The sequence below is a fragment of the Pongo abelii genome, chromosome 18 (assembly GCF_028885655.2).
Source record: "Pongo abelii isolate AG06213 chromosome 18, NHGRI_mPonAbe1-v2.0_pri, whole genome shotgun sequence".
In the NCBI taxonomy this organism is placed as follows: domain Eukaryota; kingdom Metazoa; phylum Chordata; class Mammalia; order Primates; family Hominidae; genus Pongo; species Pongo abelii.
The window spans coordinates 49776787-49796244 of NC_072003.2; the positions used below are offsets into that span (position 1 = coordinate 49776787).

At 51.6% G+C, this 19458-nt stretch overlaps 1 protein-coding gene across 3 annotated transcripts in view; it reads left to right on the forward strand.

Annotated features, from left to right (window-relative positions):
* The first annotated feature begins 1197 nt into the window (after window positions 1-1197).
* NKD1 (NKD inhibitor of WNT signaling pathway 1) overlaps window positions 1198-19458 on the forward strand; it is a 100409-nt gene continuing 82148 nt past the window's right edge. Inside the window, exons 1-3 of one of the 3 annotated variants that reach the window (XM_002826411.6) lie at window positions 1198-1437; window positions 1582-1614; window positions 2289-2422. In XM_002826411.6, coding sequence (XP_002826457.2) covers window positions 1413-1437; window positions 1582-1614; window positions 2289-2422 — 192 coding nt within the window. In that variant the 5' untranslated portion in view covers window positions 1198-1412. Of the gene's footprint in view, window positions 1438-1581; window positions 1615-2288; window positions 2423-7686; window positions 9153-19458 lie in introns of those variants that run through there. The other 2 variants (XM_054533900.2, XM_054533899.2) reach the window with 2 other exon arrangements.

Below are 19458 nucleotides of genomic sequence, written 5' to 3' on the forward strand. Positions count from 1 at the left end.
CATCTTTTCAGTCCACAGATGTTTGACACCGCAGATGTGGAACCTGTGAATAGGGAGGGCTGACTGTATTGAGTTAAGCGAAACATATTATTAATATTTCATCTAGTTCTTTTTACTTCTAAAAGATGCGGCGACGAGAAAATTTAAAATTACAAATGTGGCCCACATTATATTTCTATTGGGCAGTGCTGCTCTAGAGAGTCGGCAAAAAGGGCAGAATGGAGCCTCCATTATACAGATCACAAAACTGAGCACAGGGAATCCACTCCAAAGGTCGGGGCTGGTCTCACTCTGAGCTCCGGGTTTTCTTTTCCCACGCCCGAGCTGCCTGGTGCCAGGACGAGCGTAACACGGACCCACAGTGTCCCCAGAAGGGGCAGGCGTTCTGAGAGCCACAAACGTGGGGTGGAATCCCTTGATGTCGACCGCCACTACCCCTCCTCCCCCCAAGCGACCTCCCCGCAGAGACCTCCCCAGACAAAACAAACAAACTCTTGGGTCTGGCGAACTGCAGCGGGGAGCGGAAACCAAGGAAGATCAAAGACCCAGCGGTTACCCCCTTCCGGGCCGCGCAGTTTGGCAGCGCGCCCCGACCCGGGCGGGCACCCACGGGCCCCCGGACGAGGAGATCCGAGAGATTGGCTGATAACGGGGCGCTTTGGACATTTGTCGCTGCCTGGAGAGGGCTGGGCCCACACTGGCCCGGGTGCGCTGGGGCTCCTCCTGGACTCCCCAAATAAGAAACTAGAGGAGTGCGGTGGGGGGGGGGCGGGGCACGGGGCGGGTAATGAACACTTTCTGCAGAAGGTAGGTCGTGGGAAGACTGGGAAAAGGCAGCGCTGCCGAAGCTTGCACCTGAGCAGCTAAGGTCTCAGCTCCCGACCTCAGTTTCCCCACCTGTAAATTGGAGCCGCCGAGTCCCGCCCTGCCCGTTTAGAGGGAACCTGGAGCGGAGGGAAGTGACAGTACAGTTAGCGATGGCCGGGCTCTTCTGTCCCAATACGCCTCCTGGACAAGCCGCCCCGCCGGGTCTCCAGCCCCGGCGCTCGGCCCCCGGCCCCAGACCGCGGCAGGGAGCGCGGACTGTGTCCGGCCCCTCCCGTCCGCGCCCCGCCCCTGTCCCCGCCCATTCCCCGCCTCCGGCCCCTCCCCCGCCGCAACCAGCCTTGCCTTTGATGCGCCGCACCGGCCAATGGGCGCGCGGGGAGGCTCGGGCCGCGGCGGCTGACTGGGGGCTCGGCGCTCCCGGGCGTCAGTCGGGCCGCGGCGACGGCGGCAGGAGCGCGTCCCGGCGCCGCCTCGGGCTCCGCTCGGCTCGGGGGCTGCTACGGGAGGAGGAGAGCCAGGGGAGGCGCCAGGCCCGCCGGCCGGGCGCATGGCTTAGGGACGCTCCCGGCCGCCGCAGCCCCAGCATGGGGAAACTTCACTCCAAGCCGGGTCAGTGCCCCCGCCCGCGCGCTCGCCCCGGGCCCCGCCGCCGTCGCCGCCGCGGTCGCTAACTCTCTCCCTTCCTTTCTTTCCTTCTCCCGCCGCCGCCGCCGCCGCCGCCGCCGCCGCCGCCGCCTCGCGATGTGCCTGCAGCCGCCGTGTGCAAGCGCAGGGAGAGCCCGGAAGGTAGGGGCGCGCGGGGCGCAGACCTCGGGGATGGATGCGGGGGACACCGCGGCCGCGGCAGAACGGTCCAGCCCGCCAGGTCTTATGACCAGGGCCACCCCCAAGCCCCAGTTCCGGCCACCGGCCCCCCAAGCCCGCTCCCGGAGCAGCCTTCGCGCCCCCTCCTCTGTCCCTCCTACCCGCTCCCCGCGGTCCTGCGCTCCCACCGCTGACCCTCAACCCCTCCCCCTCCCGCGTCCCTGCCCTCGGCTCTCACGGCGCCCTCTCTTCAGACCCCCAAGCGCCTCCCCGCAAGACCCTGCCCCCTATTCCTGCCCCCCGGCGCCTTCTTCCGATATCCTGGCTCCTGCACCTACTGCGGCCCCTCTCCTGACCCCTAGCCCTCTCCTCCGCAGTCCTGGCTGCCAGTGCTCCCTGGTCTGATCCCCAAACCCGTCCTCCTGGGGTACTGCTCACCCCTCTTGCCCCCTTCTGACTCCTCGCTCCTAGGGCTTTGCTGAACCCCCCTTTACTTACCCGCGTCCCTCTCTTGGCTCCTGCCCCAGCCCGCGAACCCCCTCCTGGCCCCCATGCCGTCGCCCTTCGCCTCCCACCGCGCCTCCTTCTCCCCCCCGCGGGGGTAACTTTTGGCCCCTGGAGCCAGACTCAGGGGCTTCATGTCGTCCCCGCCCCAGGTGACAGCTTCGCCGTGAGCGCTGCCTGGGCTCGGAAGGGCATCGAGGAGTGGATCGGGAGACAGCGCTGCCAGGGCGGTGTCTCGGGACCCCGACAGCTGCGGTTGGCGGGCACCATAGGCCGAAGCACCCGGGTATGATTCCCCACCCTGCCCCACCTCCTGGCCTCCTTTCAGCCTCAGAGATGGGTCCCCAAACCCATGCACCCCAACTTTGAGCACTTTCCTGCACAGCTTCTGGGTCTGAAAATCTCTTCTCAGCTGCCCCCTGCCCCACCAACGCGACCCTCTGCGCGCATGCCTTGGAGAACCTCGAAGTGCCCAGCTGGAGGCAGAGGGCTGCCTGGAGGAAACGTCCTAGCTGGGGAGGTGGTGAAGGTCCAGTTGATGGGGAATCGTGTCTGTACCGGAGGGATTTGGGGGCCTGCTCTGACTTCTACCTTGTTTCTGCCACCAGCAGTCAAAGGTGGAGGTGGACTAGGGGCTAGAGAGAAGGGGGTATTAGGGGTGTCTGGGTGGAAGGCAGAGCTGTGCTGGCCCCAGGATCTGCATATGTTCTGATTGTCTGTGGCATTCATCAGTGCCACCCGTACAGGAACCCCAGCAGAGCAGGCGGCCCTCTGGGTGGTAGATCTAGGGGGACTGAGACCTGGAAGACCCCTTACTTGGCATATGAGATAGAGGACCTCATTCCACTGTAGCCTGGGCACAGCCCTGAGCCTTCACCCCGTGTGTCCACGAGGCTGGAGTTCCTGGAGGAGCACTAAGTGTGATGGGAATGAGTGAGTCCAGCCCCAGCTCCTGGCCTGGGACTTGGCGTTCACAGATGTCCTGTGAGCTCCGGAACTCTGCACGGGGCTTTCAGGCGGTCTGCGTGGAACTCGCGCAAGCCTAGGATCAAAGGATGAATCAACTTTTTGATGTGACATTTAATTTTTTTTTTTTTTTTAACTTAGAAGGGGAATAGACTGAGTCTCAGGTCTGGTTAGTTCTTTGGTCTTATCCATGGGCTGGGGAGAGGCCAGTGGAGACTTCAGATGTGTGTGTATTTGGGTGGTGGGACCTGGCAGCTCGCTTGCAGTGCTGGTGTCGGGAGGTGGACCTGTGGATAAAGCCAGTTCCTGTGTGTGGATGAAATAACCTCTGGGCCTAGGAGAAGCTCCCCTGTCCTCCTCCACCGCCACTGCTTAGCTGGGGGCTTCTCTGTCTTCTGTTGGCCGGGTCGGACTTGGAGCTGCTGTCCCCTAGTAGAGGTCAAATCTTGGTGGGCGGGGGGCACTGCAGTTGGGGCCCTTTAAAAACAGAACTACAAACCTCCCCTTCTTCCCCTGCCCTTTCTAGTTTTTGATCTACTTATTTATTTAAAGGCCAACGAAAATGGTCTAATTTAGCCGTATGAACAAATGCATTTGCAGCTCCAGACAGAGGCCAACTGAGTGGATTTCCATTAATCAAGTTTTGGGTTTTTTCAGTCTGTTTATTTTTACAAAGTATTCCTGCAGAATGACATTTATTTGCAGTCCCTCCTTTTTCTTTTTCTTTTCTTTTTTTTCTAAACTGCCAGGCAGCTTGCTCCATGCTAGAGGGAAAACTTGAAATACAGCGAGGGCTTACTTCAATTGACTTTTATCTTCAAAGCCATAACAAATGTTACCCGCATGTTTTTGGTGGGTCTCCTTGGCATCCAGTCTGGGAGGATGGGAGGGAGGAGGAAAGAGGGAGAGGAAAACAAAAGTCTGTCGTTTTTAATTAAATAGTAGTGTTCCCAGTGAGAGGAATGCAGACCAGTAAAAGTTGCCATTGGGGGAAGTGAGGGAGGGTGGGGAGGGGGCCCCAGCTTAAGTCTGTGGCTTTGGTGAAGTCACGGAATTCTGTTGCCTGGTTTCTTCCCCCAGCTGAGGACAGCATGGGATGGTGCCTGTCCCCCTCCCTCCCTTGGCCCCTCTCTCAGAGAAACGCCGAGAGGTCATTAATGTTTGTTCAAAGTACTTTTGAAGATGTGAGGCTCAGAGCCATTGGCGTGACATGTGTCAGGTGGTTGGAGGGTGGGCCCCAGCCATCAAAGTTGTTAAGCAGGGGGCCGGCCTCTGTCTCCTTGGGAGTTGTTCTTGCTGCTGGGGACCCAGACGCCTGGGTTTTCACCAACCTTGGCCCCAGATGGCCCAGCCAGTGTGTCTGCAGAGGTAGGGATAAGGAGTCAGAACTTCAGGGGGAGCCCAGGGTGTGGAACAGCACTCCAGGCATCCTCCAGGTGATTTCAGGTGGTACCTGGGGGAACATTTTAAATCTTAATAGTTATCTATTTTTTTTTTTTTTACCAGAAGAAAAATTAACTAGGACATCAAACCCATGATTTTGCAGATATTATTGCTTAGGATGAAGCTAAGTTAAAAAAGAGTCTAACATGAAGTCGATTCGGAGAAAAATATTAAGTACAAGTGGTCAAAATTGTGAATGTGGGAACGGAATGCCCAAAGTTTGGGAAGCACTGAGATATTGAACAGGACAGCAATGGGCAACCCTCAGGCTAGTTCATTTCCCTGATTCCCTCTGGTGCCAAAGGGGTAGCTGGTAGGTTCTTCCATGATATCATCAGGATGTAGGAGGGCGTGGGCTCCAAAGTCTGCTGGTTTCCAAGAGCTGGCAGAGGTCCTCCCACCAACCCCAGGCCTGTTTTGGGGCTAGTCTCTGCCTCTAGTCCTTTACGTGGCCTGTCAGCTAAGTGGCTGGAGACACAGTGGCTCATCCAACTAGTATTACTGTTATTGCAATGATAACTAGTATTTATTAAGTGCCTATATGTGTCAAGCACTTTGCTTACATTATCTCAATCCTCCCCATAACCTTGTAGTGTTGACAGCCCGCTGGTGTGGACTGTGTGTTTCTCCCTTTCTGGAGCACTTTCTAGGAGAAGCCATTTGTAGAGAAGCCCTGTGCCAGGGCATCCGCCTGGAGGGTGCTACATACAAAACTCCCAGAGAGGGGGTGCTTCAAGATGAGCCAGTCGTGGGGCCGGCAGAAGCAGGAGTGGCCCCTGTTTGCCCTCTTCCTTCCTGATGGGGTCTGAGGGGCTTGGGAAATGTCCCAGATGAGTCCAAGTTGCATGCAGGGTCCTGAGATGTGAAAGGGTGACCATGCTGGCATTAAACTAAGTCTGCCCTCTTAAATACAGAAATAAATGAGGTCAGGCTCTGTCCTAGTTATTTGTCACCTGTGCAAACCATTTTGCCCTTGTATACCTTAGTTAGCTCATCTGCAAAATGGGTGTAATAATATTTTCATTCCTGGCGGGTTATGATGGGATTGTAACTGTTGAACCTGGGAAGGAAGGGAACCTACTGGGAGATTCACTGAAGACATTTGTAGGGTTGGAGATGGGGGCCTACAAACAGGGAGTGATAGGGCTGGGATAAGAGCGCCAGAGGCTCTCTGCCTCCCCCACTCTCATGGCAGGCTCACTTGGAGGGACGCAGGCCAAGGGCTGGGCTTTTGCCCTTTCCATGGGGACATGAGCAAGTCCAAGGGAATATGGACTCATAGGAGAAAAGGAATGAGAAATGGGAGGTGCACGAGTACTGTGGAAGAGGAGCAATAAACTGATCAGCACACATGGCAAAGAACACCATGTTAAACAATTAGAAAGCAAAATAAGCATCATAAACTCAGAGAGAAACGGAGGATGCTGGAAACATGAAGCAGCAACAAGCAGTTAGAGAAGAAAACCAATTGGAAACACTGGGTGTGGAAAATAGAATGGACAAGTGAAAAAGCTTAATAGGTTGATTAAATAGTGCAATGGACTCAGGTATCTGGTGGGAAACCCTTGGTGAAGACCTGTGTGCCTCTGTATATGCTCACAGGCCGATTGTGAATATGTACAACCAGATTTAAAACAATCTCCTCCCCACGGCCCCAGTTGGCCCTTTTGTTCTTTTACAGCAGAGCTGCCTGAAGAAATAGGCTGAGAGCCGTGGTGCAGGCAAGCCTGCCTCTGGATCAAAGGCGGCTGCCAGGCAGTTTGGTAATTTGACTGGGGGCACCTAGTGCATTTTGATATTTGGAGAAGATGAGGAGGGTGCAGGCTCACTTGGAGCCCATGGGGACGTGTGGGGTTGGGTGATGAGATTGGAGGCTGGCCCAGCTGTTGCCCGAGTGCCGGATTCCAAAGGAATTACCCTTGAATGATACCAGTTGGCACAATTAAAAGGCCCCATGTCTTTGCCATATGGAAAGTGTTAGGCTTCTTTACGTGGTTTCAAAGCTATGTGCTGGGAGGTGGGCTTGACATTTGAGGTAGAGCATAAATTAAATATTTGGTGTTTCAGGATTAAAAGATGATTTGCTTTAAGGCTGGAGAAGGACTCAGGGTGGAGGTGTTTGGGCCTTGTTCACTGGCATTTTTGAGTTCTCCAGGGAGGGTCCCCTCTGCTCACGGGCACCAGGGCCAGCTGCCTGGCCCAGCCTGGGCACTGTCTTTCCTCCTGGGGGATGGGAAGCAGAGGCTGGGAGAGCTTGGGCTGGGCAGAGTCCTGGGGAGTGGGGGGGACCTTCTGGCTTTCCATAGGTCCCTCAGGATGGGTGGGTGGCGGCCATGGGTGTCATCTTCTTAGCGCTTTAATGGGTCTTTGTGATGTGGTCTCTGGTAGAGGCTTCGAGGAGTGTCTTGTCCTCATTTTGAGACTTTTCTTCTTGGGGAAGGAGGCTGGATGCCCCTGAGCCAGACTGTGCATGCCTTCTGTTCTCTAGAGCCCAAGAGCACCCTCTTCATTCACAGTTTTGTAGGAAATCCGGGGGAAATCAAATCCAGGAGGCACCTGCTGTGGGTCCTGCAAGGTCCTAGAACTCAGGGGATGTTTCCTCTGCTTGCCCAGTGGGGATGTTGGAAGGTGGGGATGGATGGATCTATGGAAAGTGTTGTTGTTTGTACCAGGAAGCTCAGGTACACTCTGGGATCAAACTGTCCCCACGAGGGCATGAAACATCAAGGCTGAACTGTCAGCAGCAAAAAATGAAGAAAGAAATGAAGATAGATTATGTCACCCTCCCTGCCTCCTTTTTCCCCAGCTCCTCTTCCCTGGTCAGCTTCTTTCCTTTAATTTCTGCTTCCAAATTCCGTCTTTTCCCAGGTCCTCGTGTCTGGAGTGGAAGGGTGGAACCAGGCCTTTTCTTTTAGGCACTCAGCTTAATGAATTAATATAAATTATTATCGATAATTCTTTGTTTATTATTATTATTTTTTAGAGACATAGTTTCACTCTGCCACCCAGGCTGGGGTGGAGTGGCGTCATAGCTCACTGTGGCCTCACATTGATCCTCCTGCCTCAGCCTCCTGAGTAGCTGGGACTATAGGTGCACGCCGCTGTGTCCGGCTAATTTATTTTTATTTTTATTTTTTGTAGAGATCGGGTCTTGCTTTGTTGCCCAGGCTGGATTGAACTCCTGGCCTCAAACCATCCTCCCACATCAGCCTCCCAAAGTGCTAGGATTACACATGTGAGCCACCACACTTGGCCTTGTTATTAATTATGAATTAATAAGTCCCTAACTGGGCCAGGCTCTGGGGATACAGTGGAGAATAAGAGAGATGTGGTTCCTGCCCTCCTGCGGCATCCAGTCCGATGAAGGGGACAAAGCAGCAGTGAGTACCCAGGCCCACTCCTAGGGCCACACAGAGGCACTCTGGGAGGGAGGGGGCAGGATGGGCCGCTGAGGCTGAGGAAAGAGGAGGAAGGAGTTGGAGGTGGGGGGAAGAGCTGACCGAGACCCCAGGCTCAAGCTGCCCTTGTAGGATGGGGTGGGGGATTGCCGGGAGGCTTCTGTGTGGAATCAAGAGGGTAATCAAGAAGGGAATGTGGCCTCTAAGTGGCTCTGCAGCCTGTGGGAACTGGAAGTCATTCCTGGCACTGTCTGTGGAAAGCCTCGTGCGTTGGTGGCTCTTGGCGCATCTGAGTTACCTGTCTGTCGCTCTGGACAGGTATGTTGGGTGGAGCAGGGCGGGCAGTCAGCGTGCTGCCCCTGTGTCATGGACAGGTCCTTGGGGGCGCAACCTGGCCTATTGGGGTTGGTGGCCCTGCTGTAGTGTTGGGGGAGGAGGTCAGCTGCAGGGCTCCAGCTCAGCTGTCAGGGCTGCGGGGGACCTGTGGGGTGGGATTGCTGCTCAAGAATGAGGCTCTTCAGGGACCAGGGAACAAGAGGGAGTGACCAGCAAAGCCCAGAGAGAGCTAATCGTGCCCCAGAGCTGCAGCGCGCCTGTGCCTATGGAAAGAGGGTCCCCCATGTGGTTTGAGCAGGGCTGTCCGAGACAGGATGTGCAGCCCCCCTGGTAGTGGTGAGCTGTGGGGTCCTGCAGCCTTGCCCCATGGCTGTGAATCACAAGATGCTTGGGTTTAGACACTTTTGGACTTTTCACATCACTTGTTGGATTCCAAACCAGGCACTTCTGGCTGCCTCCCTGCCTTCCCTCTCTCTTGCCCACTCACACGTGTTCTTTTTGCTGCTCTTGTCTCTCACAGACGTTCTTTCTCTTCCTCTCCCTCCCCATGTCCCTTCCCGCCAACCCTCTCCCTGAGGAAGGAAAAAATTCAGTCTCTCACAAACAAAATATCTGCCATTCCATCGGAGGGAGAACTGAGGCAGGAGCCCAGAATATCCTGGAAGGAACGCCAGCGAGAGTTGAAGGCCTCAGTTGTTTAATCTGGAAGGAGGACTTTGATGTCACCCTGCTCCGTTTATCCTGGGAAGCTTCCCGCTGCTTCATGACTTCGACTCTCCGCGTGAAGGATGGCTGAGCTCCTCCAGGGGCTGGAGGCAAGCCTGAGCAGCTCCGAAGGGCAGCCTGGTGATGCTGTGCTCCTGCCAAGCCCAGGTGGGGTGGAGAACCTTCTCTAAACAAGAACTTCCAGAGACATAAGTAATTCTTTGATAGCTTCCTGGGAAGGCAGAAGGGAGCTGTTTAGCCGTGTGGGCACCAGTTGTGGGGCTCTGGGAGGAAAGCCTCAGGTCTCCGCACTGAAGTCATCCCCAGCCTCAGAGCGGTGGCGGCTTGGCCCACCGGGGTGGGTCCTGGATGTGTTTGTTTAGAGGGCTCTGAGGCATGGGTCTGGGCTTTGCTTTCCTTACTTGTTAAGTCACATGGGCTGTGGCGTGTGTGTGTGGCCGACGCCTTTCAGAGAACACCAGGGTACTGAGAGGGCTTCACATTGGTGTGGCCTCAGCCAAAGTCTCCCTGCCTGGGCTTCAGATTCTCCAGCTGAGAAGTAGAATAAAATCACGATAATTTAGCACTGTCTATTGAGTGCATTCATTCATGCATCTGCAGTAGGGTTTTTTTTTTTTTTTTTTAATTTAGAGACAGGGACTTACTATGTTGCCCAGGCTGGTCTTAAACTCCTGGCCTCAAATGATCCTCCTGCCTTGGCCTCCCAAAGTGCTGGGATTGCAGGCATGAACCACTGTGCCCAGCCTTATATATATTTTTTAACTTTTATTTTAGGTTCAGGGTACATGTACAGGTTTGTTATATAGGTAAATTGTGTGTCATGGGAGTTTCGTGTGCAGGTTATTTCATCCCCCAGGTAATAAGCACAGTACCCAACAGGTAGCCTTAGATCTTCGGCCTCCTCCCACCCTGGACCCTCCAGTAGGCCCTCATGTCTCTTGCAGCGGCATTGAGTACCTGCTTTAGGCCAGGGACACCTGTGCTTGGTACCTAGAGTGAAGGCCTTGATTTCATAGAACTTACCATCTCGCAGGAAAACAGAAATATTTTCATAAACAAGTTGTGCAATTTACGTTGTGTTATGTGCCTCCAAAAAGTACTGGATGTTTTGAGAACATGTACCAGGGATCAGAACTCATCTGGGGCGTTATTCATTCCACAAGTATTTGACGGCTTTATCTATCCCATGTACTGTGCTTAGGGTGTTGTGGAAATTGTGAGGACTAGGACATAGTTCTTGCCTCTGTGAGAGTGGAACTAAGCTCTCCCCATGGCCTTTCATCGATTTTTCTTCTCTTATTGCATTGGTTAGAATCTCATTGCATTGGTTAGAATCTCATTGCATTGGTTAGAATCTCGTACTCTGTTTAATAACTACCAAGTGTGATACTTTTTGTTTAAGAAAGCTTCCTTCAAATCCTGGCTTTCTGAGCTTTGTAAAATCAGGAATAATTATTGAATTTTGTCACATGCTGTTGGGATGCAGATGGAATGGATCATTCTTTGCTAATGTGGTGTGTGATTTGTATGCTTGATTTACATTGCTGAATTTCCTAGTGCAACCTTCTTGGCCCTCCAAAATTCTTTGTCATGATAGATTATTCTTTTAAATGTGACCGCATTTGATAGGCTAATATTTTACTTTGTATCTTTGCATGAAGTACTCAGTGCAAGTTAACTGTTAAAGTTATAAAACCATAAGGGAAGCACAGGGCTGTGGAGTTTGGGAAGGGTTTTTTTGAAGGAGGTAGGCATGTGAGTAGGGATTTGAAGAATGGTAAGACTGAGATCAGGGGTTAGAAACTTAAGGACCTACAGGAGCCAGAGAGGTCATATGAATGAATGCCACAGGCTCAGTGGGAGACATCTGAGAGGGGTGGGAACCAGGGTGCCCCCCGGGGGATAAACACCCTGCCTCAAGGGGGCAGTGCCACTCAACCCCAGCCGATCACTGCCATGTGGGAATATGGCCTTGGTGTTGCCACATGGGCTGATCATTAAGAAAATCCAGCTGTCTGAATTTTTATGTGAAACTTTTCCAATTTAAAAAATTATTGTTAACCAATTAAAATTTTTAGAAAACACTTTCTTTGGGTGACTCAGACGACTGGATTTGGCCTGTAGTACCCTGGCTTGTGTTTGCTGATTTAGACCTTTAAGATTCTGATGGTGGTGGTGGTAGAGAAGCAGTATGTTAGCGATAAAAGGACACACGAGTGAGTATCATATGCACCAAACATTGTGCCTAATACTTTCCATGCATTCTCTTGTAGAATCCTCACAACTGCCTTAGGTGTTATTCCGCTATCGCATAGATGAGGAGGCAGGCCCAGCAAATTAGAGTCACTAGCCCAGCCAGGGAGAGCTGGATGCAGGCTGCATCCAAGGCAGAGAGTGCAGGCCAAGCAAAGGCTCATTGCCAGGAAGCTGTGCACAGTGTATTTCAGTCTGGTGGGAGAGCAATGTGGGAGGCACAGGAAGGATAAGTAAAGATGTGGGCTGGGATGGGAGGCCGAGGTTGGTGGATCACCTGAGGTCAGGAGTTTGAGACCAGCCTGGCCAACATGACGAAACCCCGTCTCTACTAAAAATACAAAAAAAAAAAAAAAAAAAAAATAGCCGGGCATGGTGGTGGGCACCTATAATCCCAGCTACTTGGGAGGCCGAGGCAGGAGAATTCCTTGAACCCGGGAGATGGAGGTTGCAGTGAGCCAAGATCGTGCCATTGCACTCCAGCCTGGGTGACAAGAGTGAAGCTCTGTCTCAAACAAACAAACAACAAAACAAAGATGTGGGCTAGGAGACTTTATGCTGAAGATCAGCGTGTGCCCATAGAAGGTGCCAGAGGTGTGCTTAGAACTTGCAGAATCAGACTTCCTGGATCTGAGTCCCAGCTGCGCTTCTCCCCAGCTCGGTGGCCTTGGGCCAAGTGATGGCTCATCTCTGATTCTGTTTTCACATCTGTGGAATGGGTAGAGTAATGGTTCCTACCTCATTGGGTTGTTTTAAGGGTAGAAATGGGTTCATTTTAGCAAGTTAAAGAATAAAGGAGATGTCACCCCTTCTTTCGCAGCTTGCCAGTGTTGTTTGCTAGTGATCACCTGGATGTGTGCTAAGTGTGGTACCAGTGTGCTAAGTGCGGTGAAGGAAAAGGATGGGGAAGGAGAATAAGGGAGGATTCTACTTCGGATTAGGGAGTGATGCATAAGTCATTAAGACCCAAAGAATAAATAGGAAATAGCTAGGTGGGGAAAGGTTTATTAAAAGTATTCCAGGCAGAAGGCACGGGATGTGCAAAAGGCAGGAGGCATGCAGGGTTGGTGCACAGAGAAAGTCTTCAGCCTCCTTCTCGGTGTCTGACTTGGAACCACATTCCAGTCTCTGAGGTGTTAGGGCAGAACTATGTGGTGCAGCAGCAGGGAGTGGGCAGTGCCTGCTGGGCTGGGTGGTACCACTGTATGTTGCATCCCGTCATGAGGCCTTGTCTCCTTGCCGCAAGTCTTCCATGAAGTGTTACTGGTGTCTGTGGACTCTAGCTTTCTGGTCAGGTTGGAAGAGGTAGGGAGGAGAACCTCTCAGTCACAAGAAATAGTGTCACCCTGGAGCGGATTGGCTGGCCTGCTGGGCTGCCCAAGCCTTCTGGCCTTGAGCATAGAGCTGGGGCCCTGGGGAGGGGAGAGGCAGAGCATAAAAGGACCCTGTTAGCAGGATGGGGCTGTCTTCCCTCAGGCCACAGCCTCCCTAATGGGCTCAGGCCGGAGGATGTTTTTCTAACTTCAGAAGGCTGCGTGGGCTGGTGGGCCCCTCACTCAGAGGCCTCGGCTTGCGGTGGCTCCACTGAGTGGGTTTGGGGGTGCTGGTGTGTGGTGCCATGCCCATTCCATGCCTGGTTTCCAGAGGGAGCCTTGTTCCAGGACAGTTTTTGACCCTGACTTTGTTGTTTTACCCTTCTTTCCCCCTTCAAAGGCAAAAAGATGATTGAAGAGAACTACTATAATCCAGGAACAAAGTTGCCTTTTCAGCGGGCACTGGGGACTTTCTCTGCTTGCTCCCTGCCCTGGAAAGTCCAAAGGCACCCACTGCCTCAGCTGGTCCTGGGCACGTGCCTGCTTTCTCAGTGGCTGCAGGCTCAGTGTGCCCGCGAGCTGCCCACTGTGTGCATAGCCCCGTGCTGAGTCTGGGAGCTGCAGCCCGAAGAGGAGGTGGTAACAGCGTAGCCGCTGCTTGCTGCGTGTCTGCTGTGTGCCAGGCTCCGGGCCAAGCACTGTTCATAGTGCTGGATTCTCAGAGCACTGTTATGAGGCCACTGTTATTATTATGCCCATCTTACCCATAGGGAAACTGAGGCTTTAAAGAAGTCAACCATCTTGCCCAAGGTCACTTGACTTGGAAGTGGAATCTTGCTTCAGCAAGATTCAAATTCAGATCACTCAGTGTGATTTTAGAGCCATCTTAAATCAGTTTAGGCAAGTTTTTTTTTTTTTTCAACTGTATGTCTCAGCCCCATTCATGGTTCATGACATCAATTTGGTGACCAAAATGAAATAGAGTAAAAATATGAGAAAACATTATATATAGTAAGAGTAAATATTGTTTTGTGTAATTTTTTATTCTAGTTAAAAAAAAAATGTATACACACACTTCACACACACCTGTACCCAAACCCATACATATATATCTATATTTATCTATCTATCTATCTATCTATCTATCTATCTATAGCAGAGGCATATTATAAAATATAATTCTTACTATAGATCATAATCAGAGTATTAGAAAAACGCTGGTGTGGGTCACTGGTGCAGGCCCTGAGCCTGAATGCCTGGTTTTGAGCCCTGGCTTTACTTCTCACTAGTAGTGTGACCTAGGGCAACTTTCCTGACCTCTCTGTGCTTTCCAAGCTGTTTGGTTTGTTGACTTTTGGGCCTGGGTCAGTGCTCCCAGGGATGCTGTGGGTGCTTGCTGCTGGCTCACTCCCTTTGCTTAGGGAATGAAGAGGATGAGCAGTCCCATGGGGTGGCCCCATGGCTTCATCCAACAGCAGCAGCTTCATCCCAGGAGAAAGACAGACATGGCTGAGTCATCAGGGGTTGGACACAATGCTGCGCTGGGAACCCTGAGCCTGGGGGTGCCTCCAGCTTAGCTATGAGGTATCTATTATGACCTCTCCTGCCTTCTGCTTCCTCCTCTCAAAAATGCATTAAAGGAAAGGAGAAGGCTTTGTTTCTACTGCTGTAAAAAAAAAAGTCCAAAAATTAGTGACTTGATCACTTTGTGACTTGCTTAAGAGTATGCACTTTGTACCCAACCTGGGAGGGTCAACTTGTCTGTGGCTCCATGTGGCACAGTTAGTGTGGCTCTAACAGCAAGGGGCTGACTGCAGCAGCTCCAAATGAGTGACATGTCTGGAGCTTCAGTTCTCTTCTAGTTGGCCTCACCTCATGGGTAGCTTGGGCTTCCTCACAGTATGGCAGTCTCAGGGTAATCAGACTTACATGGTGGCTGTCTTTCCCAAGAGTATAGAAGCAAAAACTGCCAGGACTTTTTAAGGTTTAGGCCTGGAATTAGCAACAACACTTTCTCTTCATTAAAGCAAGTCACAGGTCCAGCCCAGATTTAGGGGAAGGAACTACACAGGGGCATAAATACTGGGAAGTGGGATTCACTGGGGGCCATCCACACAGTCTACCAGAGAATAGGTGGTCTCTTGCAGAGAGAGTGGAGTTATAGAAAAGGACTGGGATGTGTCCCTTGGGTTTAGGATCCCGGCAATCACTGTTGGGTCTGGCAGGAACTGTCTTGGTGAAGTGACAGCAGAGGTGAGACTTGGATGGCTTACGAAGGGACTAAGAAATATGTGCAGGGGAGCAGAAGCACATACTTACAAGAACATTCATGGCTGCATTTGGAAGAATGAAAAGTTTTTGACAACTCAAACATCCATCACTAGGGTACAAGGTAACAGTGGTGTGGACTTCTCATTGAGCTCTCTGCAACTGGTCAAAGCCCAGCGAGTAAGGGCCTCTCTTGCTGACAGGAAACAGACCCTGAAACGCTGCTGAATGAGCAAAGCAAGTGCAAAACATTCATAGGCCATGGTCCTGTTTCTTACAGTGTGAAAAAGTCTATTCAGGCCTGTGTCACTATGTATCTGCAGGTGCATAGAGAAAGATCTGGAAGAGTACACTATCAAGGACTATTTCCCTGAGGAGTGGAGAATTTTGCTTTTCATTTTGTACATTTTTAGGTTGTTTGATTTAAAAAAATGAGCATGTGCTACTTTTTGTATTTTTCAAAAAGGTGATGTATTTTAAAAGTGAATGACAGATGAGGAAACAGCATGTGTAGGCAACTGTATGGAGAAGCTTTATCAGGAGTGGAGAGAGAAGACAACAGCCAGAGGGTGTGGGGCTGGGGAGGACTTGGTGTGGCTGAGGACCACCTACATCTGAATCTCTTGGGTGCTGTTCAAAATGTAGAGTCCTTGGGGTTTCCTGAGCCTGAGTCAGAACCTTTCTGTACTGGGCAACAGCTGGGCCGACTGGACCCTGAAGGAAAGGTGACAGGAGGGTGCAGGAGTTGGTGAGGGATGAGGAGGAGGGCAGTCCCCATTTGTAGTGTAGCAGGACCTAATGAGCGACCCTGCAGAGAAGCCAGTGCAGGCCCTCACTCATGACAAGCTCTCGCTCCATGGTTTTCTCTCCTCTTCCCACATCCCCATACTGTGGCTGCTTAAACTTGCAAGTGAATTTAGAGCTTCCCTGGCAGTCACTGACACCTGCCTCTCTTGAAAGAGCTGCTAGGTCTCCCACTGTAGAATGGGAAGAAGAAGGGGCTGTGGAAGCGACCTCTATACTGTGCTGACCAGTAGAACTTTCTGATGATGGAAATGTTCTGTGTCTGCATTGTCCGCTCTGGGAACATGTGGCTTAGAATGTGACCACTGGGACTCAGAGACTGCCTTTTAAGATATATTTTATTTGAATGAATTTAAATGTGAACTTAAATAGCCCCATGAGGCTAGTGGCTACCGCATTGGACAGCACAGCCCTGGATGCATGGAGAAGATCCTGCGTGTCAGGCTAAACTCCATCCTCAGTGGGCACAGCCCTGGACCCATGGAAAAGACCCTGTGTGTCAGGCTAAACTCCATCCTCAGTGGGCAGGGATGCGTCAAAGGAGTGCAAAGGAGTGATTCACAGCAGGTGGTCGTGGAAAGAAAGCTCTCCCCCACAGGAAGCACTGGTTAACCCCCTTTGGGGCCTGTCCAGAGCCCGTTCCTTGTAACATAGCTTTGTTCAGGCTTGGTTAGCCCTGGCTGGCCGCAGCCATGGCCATGGTGGGGAATGATCATGGTCTTCCTTCTAGATGGTTGGATCAGAGCACCTTCTTGTGTTGTCACAAATCGGGGCCTTTCTAGCCTTCTTAACCTTGGAGGTTCTGCTCAGAAGCTGCTACTGGGGTCTCGTCCTCTTGGCTCTGGGTCTGGGGCATTGGAAGGTAAACTCCCTGCTGAGTTGGAGGCAGCAGCATTGAGTGGGTGGCTGTTTTCCGGCCAGGATTTACCCAGGGCTTTATGGCTTGCAAAGCCTTCCTCACAGGGCTTTGTCAGGCATTTAATATTCACAGAAATGTGGCCAGGATCAAAATTATTATTATGGGGAAACTGAGGCCAGACTGTAAAGTCCACAGGTCAGGTTCTTTGTGGCTCACTCTTGTATCCCTGGGCCTTTTGCACTGATTGGCACATGGCAGATCCTCAAGAACATTTTCCAGGTGGATGAGGTTCAGAGGGGCCATGCAGCTTGGCCAGAGGGCACACAGCTGCAGAGGGGCAGGGATTCTGTTCTGTTCTGTCCAAGTCCCCACCTCTTTTATGGAGCCAGGCTGTTCTGTGCCTTTGAAGAGAGCCTCTGCCCTTCAGAAAGAGTCCTCACCTTTTTCCTTTCCGTAAATTAAGTCGTACGCATGGTTAAAAAAAAAAAGAAAAGAAAATCCAAAATAGTACTGAAGGTATGCAGTATACAGGAAGCCTCCTGCCACCTCTACCTCCCAGCTTCCCCCTTTGGAGGCATCTGCTGTAGTGGGCTCCTCAAGATACTTCTAGCCATGCTCTGTTTGTGCATGCTTATCCCTGCACGGACAGCAGAAGCTGTCTTGGCCAACAAGACCAGGAAGCACTGGTATTTGTAGGTTAACTGAAAAATTCATTTAAGGTGGAGAACCATAAAAAAGTGATATAGAGGCTGGGTGCGGTGGCTCATGCCTGTAATCCCAGCACTTTGGGAGGCCAAGGTGGGCGGATCACAAGGTCAGGAGATCGAGACCATCCTGGCTAACACGGTGAAACCTCATCTCTACTAAAAATACAAAAGATTACCCAGGTGTGGTGGTGAGCACCTGTAGTCCCAGCTACTCAGGAGGCTGAGGCAGGAGAATGGTGTGAACCCGGGAGGCAGAGCTTGCAGTGAGCTGAGATTGCACCACTGCACTCCAGTCTGGGCAACAGAGTGAGACTCCATCTCAAAAAAAAAAAAAAAAAGGTGATATAGAAGCCAGGTGCAGTGGCTCATGCTTGTAATCACAGCACTTTGGGAGGCCAGAGTGGGAGGATTGCTTGAGCCCAGGAGTTTGAGACCAGCCTGGGCAATGTAGCGGGACCCCATCTCTTAAAACAACAACAGTAACAACAAAAAACTAGCCAGGTTTGTGATGTGTGCCTGTAGTCCCAGCTACTTAGGAGGCTGAGGCAGGAGGATGGTTTGGGCCCAGGAGTTCGAGGCTGCAGTGAGCCATGTTTGCACCACTGCACTTAGCCTGAGTGACAGAGCGAGACCATGTCTCTCCACAACAACTACAATGAAAAGTGATACAGACCTTAAATATTTTCTTTTAACTTAAGATTCATGTATACATCTGTCTCCGCACCTTGCTTTCTTAATACATAACTTTTTAAACTTACCTTTGAAATCATTTCATATCAGAATGTATAATCTTATTGTTTTTCATGGCTATCAAGCCTTCTGTTATAAGGACAGAACATCATTACATTGATTTCTTACTGCTGGGCATTTAGATCATTCGTGGGCTTCTGCCTGTGGTCGGCTTTAGAGCAACAGTGTGCATTTTTGCTTCTACCCCTTCCCCTGTGCCCCCGACGCACACTGCACATCGTGACACGATCACCAGGTGTGGCTCTGCTATTTTTCTGGCAAAGCTGGAGTTTTTCCCTCTGGCTGGTGTCTACAAAATCGAGGAGGAAAGCAGCTTCAGGGGGAACTTGTAGTTAAGTAGGTGTGACCTTTCTCTGTGGATCCGTTGGGACCTTTTGGATTTCAAGCCCATGTCAACTGTTTCATACAGTCAAGTTCTTGGCTTGTGTAACCAGGGAGTGGACTTCAGTTACAGCTGGATCCTCCAGCCCAAACTGTATCCCAGGACAGCAATCTGTGTCTTCATCTCTGCTTTCTTTTAGATTGGCTTCATCCTTAGGCACACCCTTCCCAGGTAATGGCAACTTGGCTCCCAGCAGTCCAGACTTCCAGCTTCAGTTGTTAGAGAAGAAAGTTCCAGCAAAAGCCCAGGCGGAGCTCCCATTGTTTTGACTTGGGTCACATCCCAGAACCCATCCCTGTGCCTCTGACAGTCCTGGGTCACATGCCTGTCCTGGAGTGGAGGCTCGGATCACCCCCTTCCCCACATCCCTTGAACCTCCCTAATGAGAAACTGACTTGAGAGGAGAAGGCTGTAGAAAGCACACTGTGTGGGTGGAGCCAACAGCTGTGGACGGCCTGGCCCTGGAATCAGAATCACTGAACAAGGCTCTGGTCAGCAGCTGGCAAGGCTGGGTAAGGACAGGGCAGCTAGGTAGCTGACCGTTGATCCACCCATTGCCATTGGATCTTGGAAGAGCCTAGGTGGTTTGCCACCTCCCCCATGCAGCCCACCTGGGTTACAGCCTTCCTTTCAAGCTTCTGACCTCTCTATGATGATCATAGGTTGATGATTTTTAACCCTCAAGGAGTGAGTAACAAGACCCTTTTGGGAATCCACCAAATCTCTTGTGTCTCTCTCCTTAGGTAAATGCTCTTACATCCGTCAGTCCAATTTCAGGGCACCCATGGCCCCAGGTTAGGAACTCCTGTTTTAGTTTTTATGGCCCCCCCCCCTTTTTTTTTTTAAAGACTTAATTGCATTACTTCACTCCTTTTTCCCTATGTGATCTCCCAATTTGAGGGGTGCATAGAGCTTAGGACCAGGCTTCAGACTTGGGTTTATACTGAACTGTGTTGATGCTGGGCCTTAGTTTTCTTACCTATAAAAAGAGGAACAGAATGCCCACCGTTTGGAGTTGTTTCAAAGATTAAATGATGAAGTAATGCATATGGCCATTGAAGTGTTAGCATGCAGTGAGCACCCAGCAGACGTACTCAGTAGCCCTTTAAGGCCTCTG